Source organism: Dipodomys merriami, unplaced genomic scaffold (genome assembly GCF_024711535.1).
Source record: "Dipodomys merriami isolate MVZ:Mamm:240054 unplaced genomic scaffold, mDipMer1.0.p SCAF_7, whole genome shotgun sequence".
NCBI classification, from domain to species: Eukaryota; Metazoa; Chordata; class Mammalia; order Rodentia; family Heteromyidae; genus Dipodomys; species Dipodomys merriami.
In genome coordinates, this window is record NW_027206290.1 from 33,410,001 (window position 1) to 33,428,746 (window position 18,746).

Genomic DNA, 18,746 nt, shown 5'->3' on the forward strand with positions numbered 1-18,746 from the left:
AGATACATTGTACTTATAAATAGACATATTGAATTGAAACTCATTTGTACGACTACATAAAGATGATTTTCAAAAACTAAGCCAGGCCCTGGTGGCTCCTGCCTGTTATCCTATTCAGGAGAAAGAGATCTGAGTATCAAGGTTATCTTATCTCTAATTAAGAAACAAAAAAAGCCAGAAGTGAAGTGTGGCTCAAATGGTAAGTCACTAGCCTCCAGTAAGAAAGCTAAGGGACAGCTGGGCACTGGTGGCCCACACCTGTAATCCTAGCTACTCAGGAAGCTGAGATCTGAGGATCGCAGTTCAAAGCCAGCCCAGGCAGGAAGGTCTGTGAGACTCTTATCTCCAGTTAACCACAGAAAACCGGAAGTGGTGCTGTGGCTTAAGTGGTAGAGCACTAGCCTTGAGCTGAAGAGCTCAGGGACAGCGCCCAGGCCCAGAGTTCAAGCCCCACAACCAACAAAAAAGAAAAAAATGGAAGAAATTTTAAAAAAAGAAAGAACGAAAGCTAGCTAAGGGCAGTGCCCATGCCCTGAGTTCAAGCCCCAGTACTAATACAATATTAATAATAATAATATCTTTTCTTCATCCCCACACTGGGCTCCATATTGTTCTGCAAGGTACAACAATGTCCCTCACTGCAAGTTCTCCCTCTGCTGCTGGTCCCAAGACCTCCCCCAACACATGGGAACAAGCCCCTATGGATCATGTATTTAAGTCCATCCAATTTTCTGTTTCTGTCAAGCTGTTGATCTTTTCTATCTTCCTTTCCCAAACCAGAGTAAGGTCCTAAGAGATGGAAGCAATGCTTTCTACCCAGCAGAAGTTATTTATGCACAGTGGACGACACACTGAATCTTCATGAGGGCTTCCCTACCTCTTGTTTTTTAACCCTTAATTGCCCTCTCAAAAGACAGAATAGCATACAACGTGGGGGGGGGGGGAAGGGGGGAAGGAGAAGGATGGGGATTGGGGGGGAGGGGGGAGGCTGGGAAGTGATGTGAAGGGTAAACAAAGGAGGAGGCTGCAGTGCTTGGTAAGAAATGTACTCATTATCTTGCCCATGCAATTGTAACCCCTCTGTACAGTATGTTCACAAATAAAATAAAATTAAATTAAAAAAAAAAGACAGAACAGCAGAACTCTGCCATTACTACAGCACCTACAGTAGAACTATGAATCATTTCCTATAAACCCTAATATCCAGGCAGTTGTCAAATACTGAAAACTTCTCATACATAATCTCTTCTTCCAACCTCCTAATCTAGATCCATTATATCTCATGCCTGGAGTCTTATGTGTCACTCCAAATAACAAACTATTACAGCAAATTTATATATGAAGATATGCTAAAAATCATTCCCAGACTCTCAGACCTACTGAATGTTCAGAAGTAGACCCAAGAATTCCTACTTTATCAAGTCTCTGAGGCTCATCAAAGCACAGGCAAAGACCAGGCATGCCTTTAATCCCAGTATTCAAGAGGTAGAGGCAGGAGATTGGGAGTTTAAAGCCAGAGGCAGGAGATTGGGAGTTTAAAGCCAGTCTGGGCTACATGATGAGTTCCAGGCCAGCATAGGCTAGATAGTGAGACTCTGTCTAAAAAGAGAGAGAGAGAGAGAGAGAGAGAGAGAGAGAGAGAGAGAGAGAGAGAGAGAGAGAGAGAGAGAGAGAGAGAGAGAAAGGAAGGAAGAAAGGAAGGAAGGAAGGAAGGAAGGAGAGAGAGAGAGAGAGAAAGAAAGAAAGAAAGAAAGAAGGAAGGAAGGAAGGAAGGAAAGAAGGAAAGAGCCAAGCACTCAGGGCTCATGCCTATAAACCTAGCTAGTCAGGAGACTGAGTGGTTCAAAGCCAGCCCAGGCAGGAAAGTCCGTGAAACTCTCATCTCCAATTAACCAGCAAAAAACCAAAGGGGTGGAAGAGTGGTTCACATGATAGAGCATCAGCCTTGAGCAGAATAAAATGAAGGGACAGCGCTCAATTCAAGACAGGATGGTGAAATGCACACACAGGCACTCTGCGCTCCCGGGGGATCCTGCAGAAGCCAGTGGGAATCTACATCCTGAAGTGAGAAACCTCTGGGTCTCACCTTGTAACTGAAGCTGGTGGCATCATCATAGCCAACCCACTCCTCCCCTTGGCAGGCATACGGAACATACTGATAGTCAATCCAGTACTTCTTTGCGCTCTGAAGAAAGGAGCAAACCTGCCAGAAACACCAGAGGTGAGTTCCATGAAGTACCATAACAAGGAGCACCAGGAGACATAGCTGCTGCCCCTTGTCCCAGAATATAGCATCTAGGAAGTCCTCACCAGGGCATGAGAAGAAGGCAGATAGATCACACTGGGCACTGGTGGCTCAGACCTGTAATCCTAGCTACTCAGGAGGCTGAGATCTGAGGATCCTGGTTTGAAGCCAGCTCAGTAGGAAAGTCTGTGAGAATCTTTTTTTGGGGGGCGGGGGGAGATCCAGTCATGGGGCCTGAACTCTGGGCCTGGGCGCTGTCCCTCAGCTCTTCAGCTCAAAGCTAGCACTCTACCACTTGAGTCACAGCACCATTTCTGGCTTTTTTTCTTTTTGCTTATGTGGTGCTGGGGAATCGAACCCAGGGCCTCATGCATGCAAGGCAAGCGCTCTACCACTGAGCCACCTTCTCAGCCCCTGTGAGAATCTTTTAATTCCAGTTAACTAGCAAAATACTGAAAGTGGAGCTGTGGATTGAGTGGTTAAATGGCAGCCTTGAGCAAAAAGCCAAGTGAGAGTACAAGGCTCTGAATTCAAGCCCTAGTACCAGTCAGTACACATATCCATACACATGCACACACACACACACACACACACACACACACACACACACACACACACACACACACACACACGCACAAAGGTAGATCAAATAGGGAGTGGAGTAGGAAAGCTGGTCACACAGGAATTCCTCACTATCCTGACTAAACTCCTTCTATTGCATGGTCCTTTCTTTAGTGTCCATGGTAGAATAAAAGAGTAAGATGCCAGGTGCCAGTGGCTCACGCCTATAATCCTAGCTCAAAGCTTTGAGCACATTGGGCTGGGAAGGTGGCTCAGTGGTAGAGCACTTGCCTTGCATGCTTGATGCCCTGGGTTCGATTCCTCAGCACCACATAAGCAAAAAGAAAAAAGCCAGAAGTGGTGCTGTGGCTCAAGTGGTAGAGCGCTAGTCTTAAGCTGAAGAGCTGAGGGACAGCATCCAGGCCCAGAGTTCAGGCCCCACGACTGGACCCAAAAAAAAAAAGTTTTGAGCACAAAGAGGCTCAGGGACAGTGCCCAGCTCCTGTATTGAAGCCCCAGGACCAGCAAAATAAAAAAAAGTTATGCCCATGTGGTATCCTTCAAAAACATTTTAACTATGCCAACTCTCACCACCACACCTCAGTGGATTCATAGGAAAACATCTCCTAATAGCCAGCACAGAGCAGTGCTTGCAGAGACACTGGGCAGCTCCACTTCTGCTGAAGCAAAGGTTTCATTTGTTTCTTTTGTCAGTACTGGAGTTTGAACTCAGAGCCTTGTGCCTGCACTTAGTGCTCTTGCTCAAGGCTGACACTCTACCACTTGAGCCACATATCTGCTTCAACTTTTTAGTGGTTAATTGGAGATGAGACTCTCACTAATTTTCTGCCCTGGCTGACTGGCTTTGAATCTCAATCCTCATATCTGTTTCTTGAATAGCTAGGATTACAGGCATGAGCCACCAGCACCTGGTACAGGAAGGTTTTAACTCTCCATCTGGCACCCCTTAAACATCTTGTTCCTGCTGACCTGTACCTGCACATTCAGATTCTCTTGTGCTTCAAAATCTGCTCTGCATTCTCCTGTTCTATGTTATTTACCCTCTTCCTTACAGCCAGCCCTCCACATTGTCAACTCATACTCCTCTACTCCAGGCTGGAGCTGGAGTAGAGTGGAAAGAACCTATATTAGAGGTTATCTTGCAATTGCTTCACAGTAATTTAGTACTCTGGCTGCTGTTAGCTACTTAGGAGGCTGAGATCTGAGGATTATGGTTCAAAGCCATTCCAGACAGAAAAGTTTGTGAGACTCTTATCCCTAATTAACCACCAAAAAGCTGGAAGTGAAGGATGTCTCAAGTGGTAGAATGCCAACTTAGAGCAAAGAATCTAAGCAAAGAGCTTGAAGTCCTGAGTTCAAGCCCTGGTATTGGTGCATGCACACACACAGCCTTAGTAGTAAGAAAGCAAGGAATCAGAGCACAGATGCAGAAAGATTGGCCATATGTTAAAGAGTTCACCTGTTATATATACTTTTTGCTTTTGTAAGTATTTGAATTATATTATATATATATATATATGTATATAATATATGTATATGTACATTGCATATACATACACATATCATATATGCTATATATTATATAACACATATTATACAATTATAATTACATATAATTATATAAGTATATATATGTTCTATATTAGATATCTCATATCTATGTCATTTATGATTTTTTAGGCCTTATAGTAAGTCAGGGTTTACCTACACAGTATTTAAGATCCTTCTGTGAAAATACCCAAGTCTCACATCTCTTAAAAGATTCAAGTTCCACCAGAGAAATAGAAAATGTTCCAGGTCATGAATTTCCTTTGTTGAATAAACCTCCTCTTTGCTCTAGCTCCCATTCTACTATCCTCACTTGTCTTATCTACTGTTCCAGCTAGGTCTGGAGGAAACCTTGCTGTTAGGCAGAGGTTTCAAATACCCTCACCTCATAATAAGCCAGAAACCCAGCTTGCTTGGTATACTTCCCTGAAGCCCCTGGTCCCACAGCTGCAGCATGTAACCCATTCTGAGAAGCTCTGAGGAGGTGAAAGGTACGTCCATAGGTGGGGAGCCCCATGATGAGCTTCTCTGCGGGTGCACTAAGCTTTCGCCAGTATTTCATGGCATAGGCCTGTCGGGATAAAGAACACGGGCCATCCCTGTTACTAAGAGACAATACTTGGGCTCAGATATGGACATCCAGGCTGCTTGAGACCTTTCCTTTTCTTACCGAAGACTTGGGATCCCCAGGAAAAGAGAATAGGGGGCTATTGTGTCCGGTGAACTTTTCCCAGCTTCCATGTAAGTCATAAGACAAGACATTGATGAAATCTAGGAGTCTGTAAGAAATGGAAGAGAAGATATTTAGGTTGGGCTAGCCAACCTTAACTTGTCAGATAAGTTCACTCCAGTACTAACTAGCTGTGTTGGTCACTTTAGCTACTCTGCTCTCTCTGCCTTGAGGTCTGCATGGGCTGTGCCCACCATGTTGACATAGAGAGCTGTGCATCTGGTTCTATGCATTCGGAGAGTATCTGAGTTGGTAGGCAGAAACTGGACATAAAAGCAAATATATCCAGGCTCACAGTGTTCCCAAGGGTCTAAATAACTGCTGTGAGTAAAAAGAGTTCTGACTGATAGCAGTAAAAGAGTTGCTGTCTTTCTACCATTCCAGGAGCCACTGATACCACCTTCTAGAAAACTTCCTAGTGACCAAGTGTGACTGAGCATTCACCAAGTCAGAAGTGTGGGGCTTACTGTAATGATCTAATTTAATTGTGTGTGTGTGTGTGTGCGCACGCGCGTGCACAGGCCTTGTGTTTAAGCCCCCTGGTACATCCAGTAGTGCTAACTCTTGTACACATCAATGCTCCTCAGGCCAGGGCTATGGCAAGCTCAGACAGAGCACTTGAGATGCTCCATAGTTCTAGCTCAAGATGACTCCTTCCCTCCAATGTCCTGTCCCGCCACAGCAGCATCTACTCACTGTCCCATACGATACACATCATATGATGTTTGGACAATGTGTGGGACACCAGAGACAGCAGCAGAGAGCAGCAGCCTTGGGCGCTTGGTGACTTGTGATTCATTCTTGAAGGCAAACAGCAGCTCCTAGGAAGAAAGACACAGAGAAGCAGACAAATCAGTCAGGGAGAGAAAGCATTATCCCCTTGAGAAAGGTCTGAGAACAGAAAGGATGTAGGAGGAAGGCTATGACTGATGTTGAGCAATGCCTTGCCCATATAGTACATTGTGATTCAAGAACCATTCCTGTTTCAAGATCTAAGTGCAAAAAGCCCTCAGACCTGAGTAAAGCTTTCTGAACAGCTAAAATGTCCTAAGATTTACTTTGCTAAATCTAAACAGCTAGCAAAATGTTTCAATATGTCTTTTAAGTTTTTGTTAGGAAATATTTTCTATTTTCTGGAACAGGCTGCCAAAGAGAATATAACCTGCCTTATTTATTGTAGACTAATTTTTTTTCAATTCAGAAAGACTGAGAATCCACAGGTTAACTCTTTTCAGTCACATTAACTAAATAAGGTGTAGTTCAGAAAACTTAAAGAGTTCATCGATGCACACACCTTTGTAAAGAGAAAATTACAAGGAAAAAAGTACTGAAAGCAATGAGAAATTTGGAAGTGATAGTATTGAGGCAGCATTAAAATAATACAATGTTTCACTGTTTGATTTGAAAATGGTCTGTCAAAACCAAAATTCCTGAACCAGTAATGAATCAGTAATATTAGCGGTTATTCAAGAAATAACTTTGCCTTGGCCATTTCATTTGTTTGATACAGAAGTATATCAAAGCTATATGTTAAAATATGGCGATCCAAAAACAAAAAATGTGAGTCAGATGCAGGCCCTGCCTGTAGGCTGTGAGAAAGACTGATGTGGGTCAACAACAGTGATTTGACCAAGTAGAGCAAAGTAGTCTGGGTACACAGGATTCACACTGAGAGCACTGGAGCAAGACCAAGATGGAGAAAAAGAATACACACAGGGAACTTGCTGAGCAAAGCAGTTTACCCTATGATCTCTAGGAGAATCTTCTATTTCCTCTCTCCTGCCCTTGGCCTTATGTCCTTCTACCATGAGACCAGACACAATAAACAGTAGAACCATTCCTGGATTCTGGAGCTTCCCAACTAGTCTTACCTCTATTAAGGAGAGAAAAGTCCACCGGTCATGCATGGGGCTGCCTCGTAGTCCAGGGTACAAGAAGAAAAGGTCAAGACCATCAAAGTCATGTATCCTCAGGAGGGATATAACTGAAGCAATAAACTTGCCACGATTGGCTGGGGTAGATAACATCACAGTGAACCTGTTGGGATACTGGGGGTAAGACAAAGAGTGCAGAGTATAGTCTCTTCCCTGTTCTAGTCAAGAAAACCATGCAGGACATTCAACCTCTCTCTGCTGGCACCTCATCAGAACGATTCTTACCACCTGTCCTAGCCATGGTGTTGTTTCCCTCCCTGGCTGGACTGGGAAAAGGAAGGTGAGCCAAAGCCAACAACTTCAGAAAGATCTACAGACTAATCAGGATCTGGGCTGACACCAGAAGCTGACACCAGGGCTCTGATAAGAACTTCCTGTCCCTGGCTCTTTTGTTTGCTTGTCTGATTTTCTTTTCAATCTTAATTTCTTTTCATTTTCATAGTGAAGACACTTTGGGAAGAATTCTAACTAGTTGGAGTTAAACATGAAGTGACTCAGGACTAGCCCTTTGGACACTGCTTAGCAAATGACCAGACTCAGAGATAGAAGATCATGGGTTCCATTTGTTGACTACTTTCAACTGGGCTGACTCTAAGAGAGAAACCTGACAAGTTTCTAATACTTGGTTTTTTGGGTTTTTTTTTGGGGGGGGGGTCCGGTCATGGGGCCTGAACTCTGGGCCTGGGCGCTGTCCCTCAGCTCTTCAGCTCAAGGCTAGCGCTCTACCACTTGAGTCACAGCGCCACTTCCAGCTTTTTTCTTTTTTTGCTTATGTGGTGCTGAGGAATCGAACCCAGGGCCTCATGCATGCAAGGCAAGCGCTCTACCACTGAGCCACCTTCCCAGCCCCATTTCTAATATTTGTGACTCTTGCTTTTCCTACCATTTTGGAATATAACCACTCTGTAGGATGCTCCTGGGCAGACATGAAATTGGTGCACAGCCCTAAGCTATGCAAAGGTCCACAGGAGAAAAGGCGAAGACTTGGGGGCTGAGATGGCTTCAGTTGCCTTCTCCCCAAAGTGAGAACACATGCAGTTCTCTGCTCCAAGAATAGTCAGAAAGTGGAGGAAAGATTTCTCCAGAGTGTATGAAGACAGTTTGTCAGGTCCACTTTTCCTCAGGGAAGGGAAATGCTACCAAGAGTGGCTATTGCAGGTGGGAAAGTTTCCATGTACCCATGCACTACCAAGACCAGCACTTGATCTGCTGCTTCTTTGCCTCCACCGAGGTTGGGAGCACTGATGCTAACAAAGTGAGGAAATAACAGGCCCTGTGAAATGTTGGATTTATTCTTTTTTGTCTTCTTACGAAGGCTCATTTGTGCATATCTTATTTGATCTCTCAGTCCTCCCCATATTTCCATTCTTACCACCCGTGAGGACTTCCTTGTTTCAATTCAGAAAGACTGAGAATCCACAGGTTAACTCTTTTCAGTCACAGTAACTAAATAAGGTGCAGTTCAGAAAACTTAAGCGTTCATCGATGCACAGACCTTTGTAAAGAGAAAATTACAAGGAAAAAAGTACTGAAAGCAATGAGAAATTTGGAAGTGATAGTATTGAGGCAGCATTAAAATAATATAGTATTTCACTTGTTTGATTTGAAAGTGGTCTTTCAAAACCAGAATTCCTGAACTCTCCTGTGACTCTCCAGGGAAGGAGTTCTTAAAATCCAGGGCCAGTGTAGGACTTGAGGAACAGCCGGCATAAGCTTTGCTATGTTCATGACCAAGCTGGCTTGCTGCTCTACCATCCTCACTTCTAGCCGGCTCTACTCATCTCTTCCAGAGAAAAAAGTGACAGCCAACTTCACCTTGATGTGCCAAAGTTCCACCCTCCAACAGACAGCAGTGTTTTCAGCTCCGTGTTCCTAGAATGGAGGAGAAAGGCTGGGTAGGCAGGCCCTTCTTTCAGTGGACAGCGGCAGTCATCATTCTCTGTTTTACACAGTGAAAGACAAATGGGAAATGGAGGATGGGAGATGGGAGGGGAAAAAGGGGGAAAGGAGTTGGGCACTGGTGGCTCATTACACAGAGGCCAAGTTCTAAGGATCAAGCTTTGAGGCCACCCGGGCAGAGAAGTCTGTGAGAGACTTATCACCAATTAACTAGCATAAGGCTGGAAGTGGAGGTAGGGTTCAAGTGGTAGAGGACTAACCTTGAACAAAAAAAGCTAAGCAAGAACTTAAGGTCCTGAGCTTAAGCCACAACACTAACACAAAAATAAGAAAAAAGGTGGGTGGGAGCAGGTAGGAAGGAGAGAAAAAAGAAAGGAAAAGGGGGAGCAAGAACAAGGCCAATAGCCATCACAGCTCCATAACAACAAGACTGTACAAAATTCACCAAATACCTCACATTCCTTCCAGCTTCTCCAAATTGTGTGTGTGTGTGTGCGCGCGCGCGCGCATGCACGTGTGCACACACACACACATACACACATGAGCATGCTAGCCCTGGGGTCTTCAACTCAGGGCCTGGGAGCTGTCCCTTAGCTCTTTTGCTCAACGCAGGCATTCTACCACTTGAGACACAGCTCCACTTTCAGTTTTGTGCTGGTTAATTGGAGGATAGAATCTCACAGACTTTCTTGCTGTGTTCAAACCATAATCTTCAGATCTGAGCCTCACAAGTAGCCAGGGTAACAGGCATAAGCCATCAGTATCTGGCTGAAATCCTTCTCTTCACTCAACAAATATTTATTGAGCAATAACTGAACCACTGACTGGTTTGGATGCTTGGACGATAGCAGGGAACATCATGAACAAACTCCCAGTGCTCAGGGAACTCGAAGTACAGTGCTATGGGATTTTCCCCCTGCCATCTATAGTTATTCATGTAGCCCTAAATCTTCAGGTGAACAGGAAAAGAACCAGGAGTTCCAGCAGGGAATACTTAGCATATAATTACTAAGCACAACTCTATGCAAACATTGGCCTGCCCACTGGGTATACTGAAGCATAGGACACACTTGTTACTCTCCTTGAGGAGCTTGAGCTTGGAGGCTCCAAGTGCTAAATGGTAATTAAAAATCATTTGTGATGTTCAAGTACACTTAGAATCACTTTAACAGCATTTTAACTTTAATATCTGAGATTGTCACACGTGGGGTATCAAAGGGTGAGTCTATCAGACAACGAGGAAAGAGATGACATCCCTAGAGAAATCAGGAAAAAAGGAACTTGAGGGGTTTGTCAACATGGAGTTTTAAGAATTGGGCAAGGTTGGGAGTCCCATGTGAGAAGAGGTTAGGATTGGAAGAATCAGAGAAAAGTTTAAAAGTAACAAGAGAAATAGGCTTGACACCCTTAAATCTGTAAAATTTTGAAAATTCAATCCCCCCTCTAATATGTACACACCTCCCCTTGAGTTGGTTGAATTCTGGGTAGAGAATCGTCTCATCCTGGAGATTACTGGCAACAATTCGGTTGTTATCCATTGAAGCAAAGGCAAAAATCAGATGGGTGCAGAGAAAGGGATCTAGATCACGGGGCAAGAAGGAGGCAGGCCCTGGTCGACTATGTGCCCAGTTGGTGAAATAACACACCAGTTTGTAGGCAGCACCTGGTAAGGGAGAACACACATCAGTTAGCAGAGATCCAAGGATTAGAAAGGTGCCAGGCAACAGTGGGTCAAATCTGTAATCCTAGCTTCACAGGAGGCTGAAACCTGAGGATCCTGGTTCAAAGCCAGCCAAGGCAGAAAAGCTTGTGAGACTCTTATCTCCAAATAACCAGCAGAAGACCAAAAGTGGAGGTATGGGTCAAGGGGGTAGAGCACTAGCTTTGAGCAAACAAGCTAAGGTTCAGTGCCCACGTCCTTAAGACCCCAGGACAGAAACAACAACAATAAATAGTGGGGAGACAGTATAGGTGATCTCAGCTTCTGAAAGCAATGCAGCAACTCATGCAACCCTCCCAATCAAACACACACACACACAGAGCAACTCATAGCAGCCTAAAAGGCCACTGACATGGCCTCCTCCACCCTTCCTCACACCCACCTCCACCCTGAAGTCCCATCCTTCCCTCCCTGATTAGGTGCCAGGAAAAAAAAGAATGCCTTATGCGATTCTGGTCACCATGGATCCCAAGTTCAGATCCCAAGTCTGGATGCTATCACACAGAGTTGGTGATACAGACAGTAGATAACCTACTGGCCTCTAGTGGACTGAACTTGGTCAATAATTCCAGCCAGAGGGGCTAGGAAGGTGGATCAGTGGTAGAGCGCTTGCCGAGGCCCTGGGTTCGATTCCTCAGCACCACATAAGAAAAAAGCCAGAAGTGGTGCTGTGGCTCAAGTGGTAGAGTGCTAGCCTTGAGCTGAAGAGCTGAGGGACAGTGCCCAGGCCCAGAGTTCAGGCCCCACGACTGGATCCAAAAATATAAAATAAAATAAAAATAAAAAATAATTCCAGCCAGAGGAGCTAGAGTGAGGCAGAGCTGCAAGGAATGCTCTGTGGAGGACTTCCTAGCCAGAGTTATCCTGCTGCTGAAGGAGAGATGATTTTCTTACCATTGTGGTGATTCAGCAGAAGAACCAGCCCTATGGAAAACAGAAGAAGGAATCACAGATTCATATACACACCAAGTATTTTGTCCCTGCATGCCTTCTGGTTAGTGAGTGCCCCGCCAGAGAAGCAGTGCACAGATGCAGACGCACAGATGGAAGCACATACTATCCACCATTTCCTCTCCTCCAAAGTGAAGTCCAGAGACCCAGATCAAAGATCATTTTCTAATAAAATTTTCTCTGTATAAACTCTATGTGTGTATCTGTGTGTGTGCCTTGCACAGGGATCATAATGGTTAATATCCCGGCAAAATTTCTCTTAATATAATTGAGAATTAATAAGTACTGATGTCTTGGCTGTTTCCTCAGCGATTCTGATTTGATTGACCTAAGATGGAATTCAGACATTAAAATGTTCAACCAAAAAAACCCAAAAAAATAAAAAATAAAAAAATGTTCAACCAAGTTGGAGAGCTGCTATTCTGCATTTTCTTTCCTGGATGCCCCTCAATCCTTCGCTGTGTCTCATCCCTTCTCCAGCTTCCTAAGTCCCAGCAGTGATGCTAAACTCATGAAGCCTGGTATCTCTTGGACTAACATCGCTGGAATTGCCACACTCACCAACCCAAAGAAACAGTTTCCCCATCTCTGTGGTCTGACAGCTGTGAGGCAAAAGCCTCTTTAAGGAGTTGACCCATGTAGAGCACTGGCACAGCCCAGTTACACACACACACACATACACACATACACACATACACACACACACACACACACACACACACACACACACACACACACACACAGAGCTCAATGATTCAGAGGAGTCACAGTGACCCCAGAACCATCTGTCCTTCCTCCTCCAGAATAGTAGTAACTCTGAGATCCAACAAAGCCACAGCCCTGGATTCCCACTGGCAGACGGTGAATGGCCTTGTATTTCTATGCTCTGCCTGGTTCTCAGTCCCACTTCTTGGTTCTCACTCCCTCATGATTGGATTGGAGGAGAGGGTGAGAAATATTATATGATAGCAGTAAATCTATTGTTATAAGATCATAGGTTGGCAAGCAGTATAATAGAAAGTTGGAAAGCATCTGCGTTGCCTTCAGGCTTTGAGTCCAAGGTTTAAAACTCTGTCACCATCTAGAAGTGTAAAAATCCCATACAACTTGCTCAGCCTTTGAGAGCTTCAGCTTCTTCACATAACATGGAGATAACAGCTCCCAATTAGTTCAATTTTAAAGGAATTAAAGAGATGACTTATGAAAAAAAGTTGTTGGTCCAGTAAGCTTACTCACTTCTGTAATCCTAGCAACTCAGGAGGTTGAGATCTGAGGATCATGGTTCAAAGCCAGACTGGGCAGAAAAGTCTGAGACTTTTATCTCCAATTAGAAACCAAAAAGCCAAATATGGAGTTGTGGTTCAAGTGGTAGAACACCATCCTTTAGCACAAACACCAAGGGACAAGTCCCAGGCTCTGAGTTTGAGCCTCAGTACTTAGTTCAGCCAGGCACTGGTGGCTCATGCCTGTAATCTTAGCTACTCAGGAGGCTGAGACTTGAGAATCAGCATTCGAAGCCATCCTGGGCAGAAAAGCCCATGGGACTCTTATCTCCAATAAAATACTTAGAAAAATCTAGAAGTTGTACTGTGGCTCAAGTAGTAGCGTTAGCCTTAAGTGAAAGAAGCTCAGGGCCAGAACCCAGGCCCTAAGTTTCAGGGCCTAGACTGTCAAAAAAAAATCTTACATGTAAGAGTACAATTAGAGCTATTTTTAGGAATTTCAAAAGGGATGTCCAATGAATCAGGTCTCTCAAACTCAGATGCTGACACTCCAAGTCAGCTCCTATAAATAGGTAACATAGATATGAAAAAATAGTGCCCTCACTACTTTATTAGAGAAATAATCATTCAAGCTCAATGATATTTATCAGCTGACATAAAGCTTCTGGTCAGGAGACAATAGAGGTAGGTGAGAACTGCTGGTATTGCCCTGTGAGGAAATAGACTAATGCTGGCAGAACATTTTATTTCTCAAGAAAAAACAAAAACTTGACTTTTTATGAATCAGTTTTGAGCCAATGGTGAGAATGTGTCATGAATCTCTGGAATCTGTTGAATATAAGTTGGACATCTGAGAACCTATCTGTGTATGTGTGCATACATACAGCATATGTGTGTGTGTGTGTGTGCGCACACGCGCACATATATGTATATTAGTGTAAAGGATAAACAAAACAGGTCTGTTCCACACACCCCCCCTAGGTTATTAACCTGACTGAAGGTAATTTAGCCTCCTGAGGCCAACACCGGCTCAGGCTTGGCAATGTGTTCCATTGCTTAGATGACCAATCTGTGCTTTCTGTTTCCCAGCTCCAACTCTGTGCACTAATTCTTGTTACTGTGCTTTGGTCCACAGTTACTTCCTGTGTCCTCAATCTTGCCAGTCTCTTTACCTTACAACCCGAGGTTCTACTGGCTCTCTTTAAAGACTTCCTTAACAGCGAACACCTGCCTCTATTTACTTCTCAACCTCCATCACTGAGATCTCATGAGGTTTGGGTCTTTGCACTCACACTACCACCAGGGTCCTAGCGTCAATGCCATACCCATCACAGAAGCTTTGTTTGCCTGCCAGTCTTCATCTCTGGTACCTGCTTCCGAGTCAGTTCTCTGGGCTTCTACCTTATCACGGGGTTCCTGGCAACTCTCAGACCTGATCTCTCCATATCTGCAAAAGTGAATGATGATGCTGAGATTGCCAAGATGTAACAATAGGTGCCCAGAAATGTCCTCTGCTGCACTCAGGGCTGACCTGCTGAGGAGTTAGCAACAATGGCTCTGTGTGAATAGTAGATGATGAATAGTAATTTGCTGAATGTAGGGTATGTTCAAAATTAGTGTTGCATGTCACTGCTCACAAACCTTTTGAGTTTTTGATGCCAAAAGAAATCACAACCAACGCCTTTTGTTTTTACACAGCCATCTGCATACTCAGAAGGTACCACTCCTTAGTGCTTAGCCTATTCTCACAAAGTATAGCTTTCTCATATTTTTTTTTTTTTTTTACCAGTTACCTAGATGCATGCAAGATCACAAAGTGTCTGGCTTTGTTACTGTTGTTGCTTAGTCATGGGGCTTGAACTCAGGGCCTGGGCACTGTCCCTGAGCTTTTTTTTTTTTTTTCCCTCAAGGCTAGCACTCTACAACTTGAGCCCACAGCTCTACTTATGACAGAGTTCACAGACTTTTCCTGTCCTACTGTATTTGAACTGTAATCCTCAGCTCTCAGCTTATTGAATAGCTAGGATTACAGGCATGATGCACTGGTGCCTACCTTGAAGTATCTTATTTTTTAACAAAACATTTGACCAAATCTTTCATGATATTCATACAGATGAATTGGAAAAGATTGCTTACATGCAGATTGGGGTTAACTTGAAAGAGCCTTTTCTAGCCAGCTACTACATCTTTAAATGGAAGGTTTCCTAGTATTTGGTATAAACATTTTTCTTTTTTGTCAGTCCTGGGGCTTGAACTGAGGGCCTGGGCACTGTTCCTAAGCATTTTTGCTCAAGGCTAGCACAGCACTGCTTTTGGATTTTTCTGTGTATGTGGTACTGAGTAATCAAACCCAGGGTTCATGCATGCTAGGCAAGCACTCTCCCACCAAGCCATATTCCCAGCCTGTGTGTAAAGGGTATTCAAAGTTGTGTGTAAAATTTTTTCATGCTTGTACTGGAGTTTGACCTGGGTATCCTCCCTTAGCTTACTCTGCTCAAGGCTGGCACTCTACCAATTGAGCCACACCTCCACTTCCAGCTCTTTGCTGGTTTTTTTCAGTCTCTCACAGCCTTTTCTGTACCAGCTGAGCCACAGTCCTCAGATCTCAGCCTCCTGAGTAGCTAGGATTACAGGTGTGAGTCACCAGCACCCAACAGGATTTAAAAAATATTTTCTATCTTATTTAATGTGTTTAGGTAATTAATATGTCCCAGAAAATGTCTTTCATATAAAGCCATGCTTTCATAGATCTTAAGTTTCTTGTTTTATTATGACACAAGCTTGAGAGCAAACTACTAAACTTTTAACACTAGACTTAAAATTTAAAGCTTTATTACAAAATGAGTGAAGGATTCATGGTTAGTTGTCTTCACAGAAACAAGTGGTCTGCATTTATAATGAATAAACAGAGTAAATACACAACCAAGGAAGTGACACACTGGCTTCTATTTCTAAGCCCAGCCAGTGTCAGATGATTTTTATAACAGACAAGTTGTAGACTATAGAATGTGAAGGTGATTTAACTTGCAGAGATAAAATGCATTTTTTCAGCTGGACACCAGTGGTTCACACTGGTAAGTTACTAAGGAGATAGAGATCTGAGGATTACAGTTTGAAGGCAGCCCAAGCAGAAAAGTCCCCGTGAGGTTCTTATTTCCAGTTAACCACTCAGAAACCAGAAGTGGAGCTGTGGCTCCAAGTGGTAGAGTGCTAGCCTTGAGCAAATGATCCATTCCTTACATACATATGCCAGGTGTCAAAAACGGTAAGAGCAAGGATTGTGTTGTCCTTTCCTTACAACTTGAGAGTTTATTTCTCCTTCCCAAATACTCCTTTATTCCTCATCCTGATTCATGACTCCTGTGATCATATAAAAATGTCTCTCTGGGAGCCGGTGGCTCACGCCGGTACCATTCTAGCTACTCAGGAAGCTGAGATCTGAGGGTTGCGGTTCAAAGTCAGCCCAGGCAGAAAAGTCCGTGAGACTTATCTTCAATTAACTACCAGAAAACTGGAAGTGGCACTGTGGCTCAAGTGGTAGCATGCTAGCCTTGAGCTAAAAAGCTGAGGGACAGCACCCAGGCCTAGAGTTCAAGCCCTTCTTTCCCCCGCCCCAAGTCTCTAATAACCCATTTTTTAAATGAAAAATTTAGCAAAGAAATGTATATGGGGTCCAAGATTGGTGCACTTGCCCTGTTGACCTTTCCAAAAGTGTTTATTGTATAGGCTGATGTTCTTGAAATTGTAATTGGCTTGAGACTGAAACCAAGCTTGTTTCCCCTTTTCCAGAAAAATATCTGTTTTTAGTGACTGTGTGACAGACTGGCAATAAGCAGCTCACTACAAATGGTGACTTGCAATAATATCACCTCAGCTTCTTCCAAGTGTTGATACTGTTTTGTTTTTGTAGGTAGTGATGCCTGAACTCTGGGCCTGGGGGCACTGTCTCTCAGCAATTTAGCTCAAGGTTAGCACACTATCACTGGAGCCAAAGCACCACTTCTGGCTTTTTTTTGCTTATGTGGTGCTGAGGAATCAAACCCAGGGCCTCATGCATCCAAGGCAAGCATTCTACTTCTGAGCCGCCTTTCCAGTCCCCAAATGTTGATTCTGATCCCATGCCTTAAAGCTTTTCAGAATGCACCAGAACTTTTCATGTGCTAAAAAGTTACATAACTACATTTTGGAACAAGTCTTTTTTCACCTTGTTTTTAGACTCAAAGTTAAGCCCAACTACTATAAAGAAAATATAAAAGGTATTACTCATTTTGTCTAAATCTAATAACTTAAAAAAGTGAAAGCCCTTTACTTTCAGGTCTAGACATGTCAAACATATTTTTAAAATCAACTTTAAAGGGCTGCAAATTCAACACCTCTACTTCATCTCCTGTCCTTCCTAACACACTGTACAAGGAGACATGACTAGAGGTTCAAAGTAATGAATTTCGGAGTTTTAATGTTGCAGGATTATGAGGTAGGAGGTATACTGGTAGACTGTTAACTAAGGGACTGGTCTCCAGTTGTGATGTGGGGCACACAAGACGCATGGAGATTCAGCCCAATGACTGATGCCACCTGAAAGCTGATACAAACCCTGAGTATACCATGTGGCTCCAAGCATTACTCAGAAGTGACCTCTCTTAGACTTGAGTGAAGCAGACATCAGCAGTGGAACAGTAGTTGAACAGGCTAATGGATTTCAAATACAAAGCTTGGAAATGAATGTACTAATGTTCAGACATCTGAACCAGTGAAATTAAATACAAGACATTTTTTTTTTTGGTCCGGTCGTGGGGCCTGAACTCTGGGCTTGGGCGCTGTCCCTCAGCTCTTCAGCTCAAGGCTAGCGCTCTACCACTTGAGCCACAGCGCCACTTCTGGCTTTTTTTCTTTTTGCTTATGTGGTGCTGAGGAATCGAACCCAGGGCCTCATGCATGCAAGGCAAGCGCTCTACCACTGAGCCACCTTTCCAGCCCCACAAGACATATTTTTAAACAAAATTTTTTTTTTTACTGCTCCATCATTAGTAAATCTGTGCTCACTTTATAGGCCAAAGACCTAGTTAATCACCCTGCAGTTTTACATTCCCGATCATTTTGATGTTGCCTGTTCTTATTTGTTTGCGCACTTCAAGGTGCACTCTCACCCAAAACTGTGCCAGTCAGTCCTGTACGTTTGATTAGCCTTACAGGACTGTCATTAATAGATGTGAGTTACTTTCATTCACAGACTGATCAAATGTCAATCTTTTGGGTTAAAAGGTATTCTTCAAAAAAACCTATGCTTTCCTTTTTTGGTGTCATTTTAACCACCTTAGTGTCTTACCTAGTTCAGAGTTGTTTTTTGGATTTTTTTGTTTTGTTTTCCTGTGCTATTCTCAAGCCTAGGAGAAAAGGGCTATGCAAACTTAAAATACCTACCTATCTCAGGTCCTCTTTCCTTTTTCTAAGTGACTACACCTTTTTTGGTGTCTTACCTAGTTCAGAGTTGTTTTTTGTTTTGTTTTCCTGTGCTGTTCTCAAGCCTAGGAGAAAAGGGCTATATACCTACCTACCTATCTCAGGTCCTCTTTCCTTTTTCTAAGTGACTACAAAGCATAAACTTTCACTTCTGAGAAGCAGAACTTGAGCAATTCCTCTTACCCCTCTCCCTCCCTCCCATAAAGTTCTACTTAAGAACAATGGGAGATGTCATTTCTATACACCTCCAACTCCAACTCTGGGAATCTGGACAACTAGATTTCCATGTTTTACTCAAGGGTAATTGTGAAGAGTTCATGACTTTCAAAGGGAAACTACCGACAAATATTTTGCCCATTTTCTTTTAAACTGACTTCCTTTCATGTGCTATTTTTATCTAATCTGCAAAGCTTAAAAGTACATAAACAATTTTCTTTAGTTTTAATATAATCAG

General features: G+C 43.4%; 1 protein-coding gene across 1 annotated transcript in view; it reads right to left on the reverse strand.

Moving 5' to 3' along the window:
- Ovgp1 (oviductal glycoprotein 1) overlaps positions 1-12,195 on the reverse strand; it is a 19,866-nt gene extending 7,671 nt beyond the window's left edge. The window contains exons 1-9 of the mRNA XM_070007495.1: positions 12,171-12,195; positions 11,553-11,582; positions 10,397-10,601; positions 8,855-8,911; positions 6,977-7,142; positions 5,802-5,926; positions 5,046-5,154; positions 4,761-4,946; positions 2,087-2,203 (exon numbers count right to left, since the gene is read on the reverse strand). Of these exons, the coding sequence (XP_069863596.1) occupies positions 2,087-2,203; positions 4,761-4,946; positions 5,046-5,154; positions 5,802-5,926; positions 6,977-7,142; positions 8,855-8,911; positions 10,397-10,601; positions 11,553-11,582; positions 12,171-12,195 (1,020 nt within the window). The remainder of the gene's footprint in view (positions 1-2,086; positions 2,204-4,760; positions 4,947-5,045; positions 5,155-5,801; positions 5,927-6,976; positions 7,143-8,854; positions 8,912-10,396; positions 10,602-11,552; positions 11,583-12,170) is intronic.
- Positions 12,196-18,746: the final 6,551 nt, after the last annotated feature.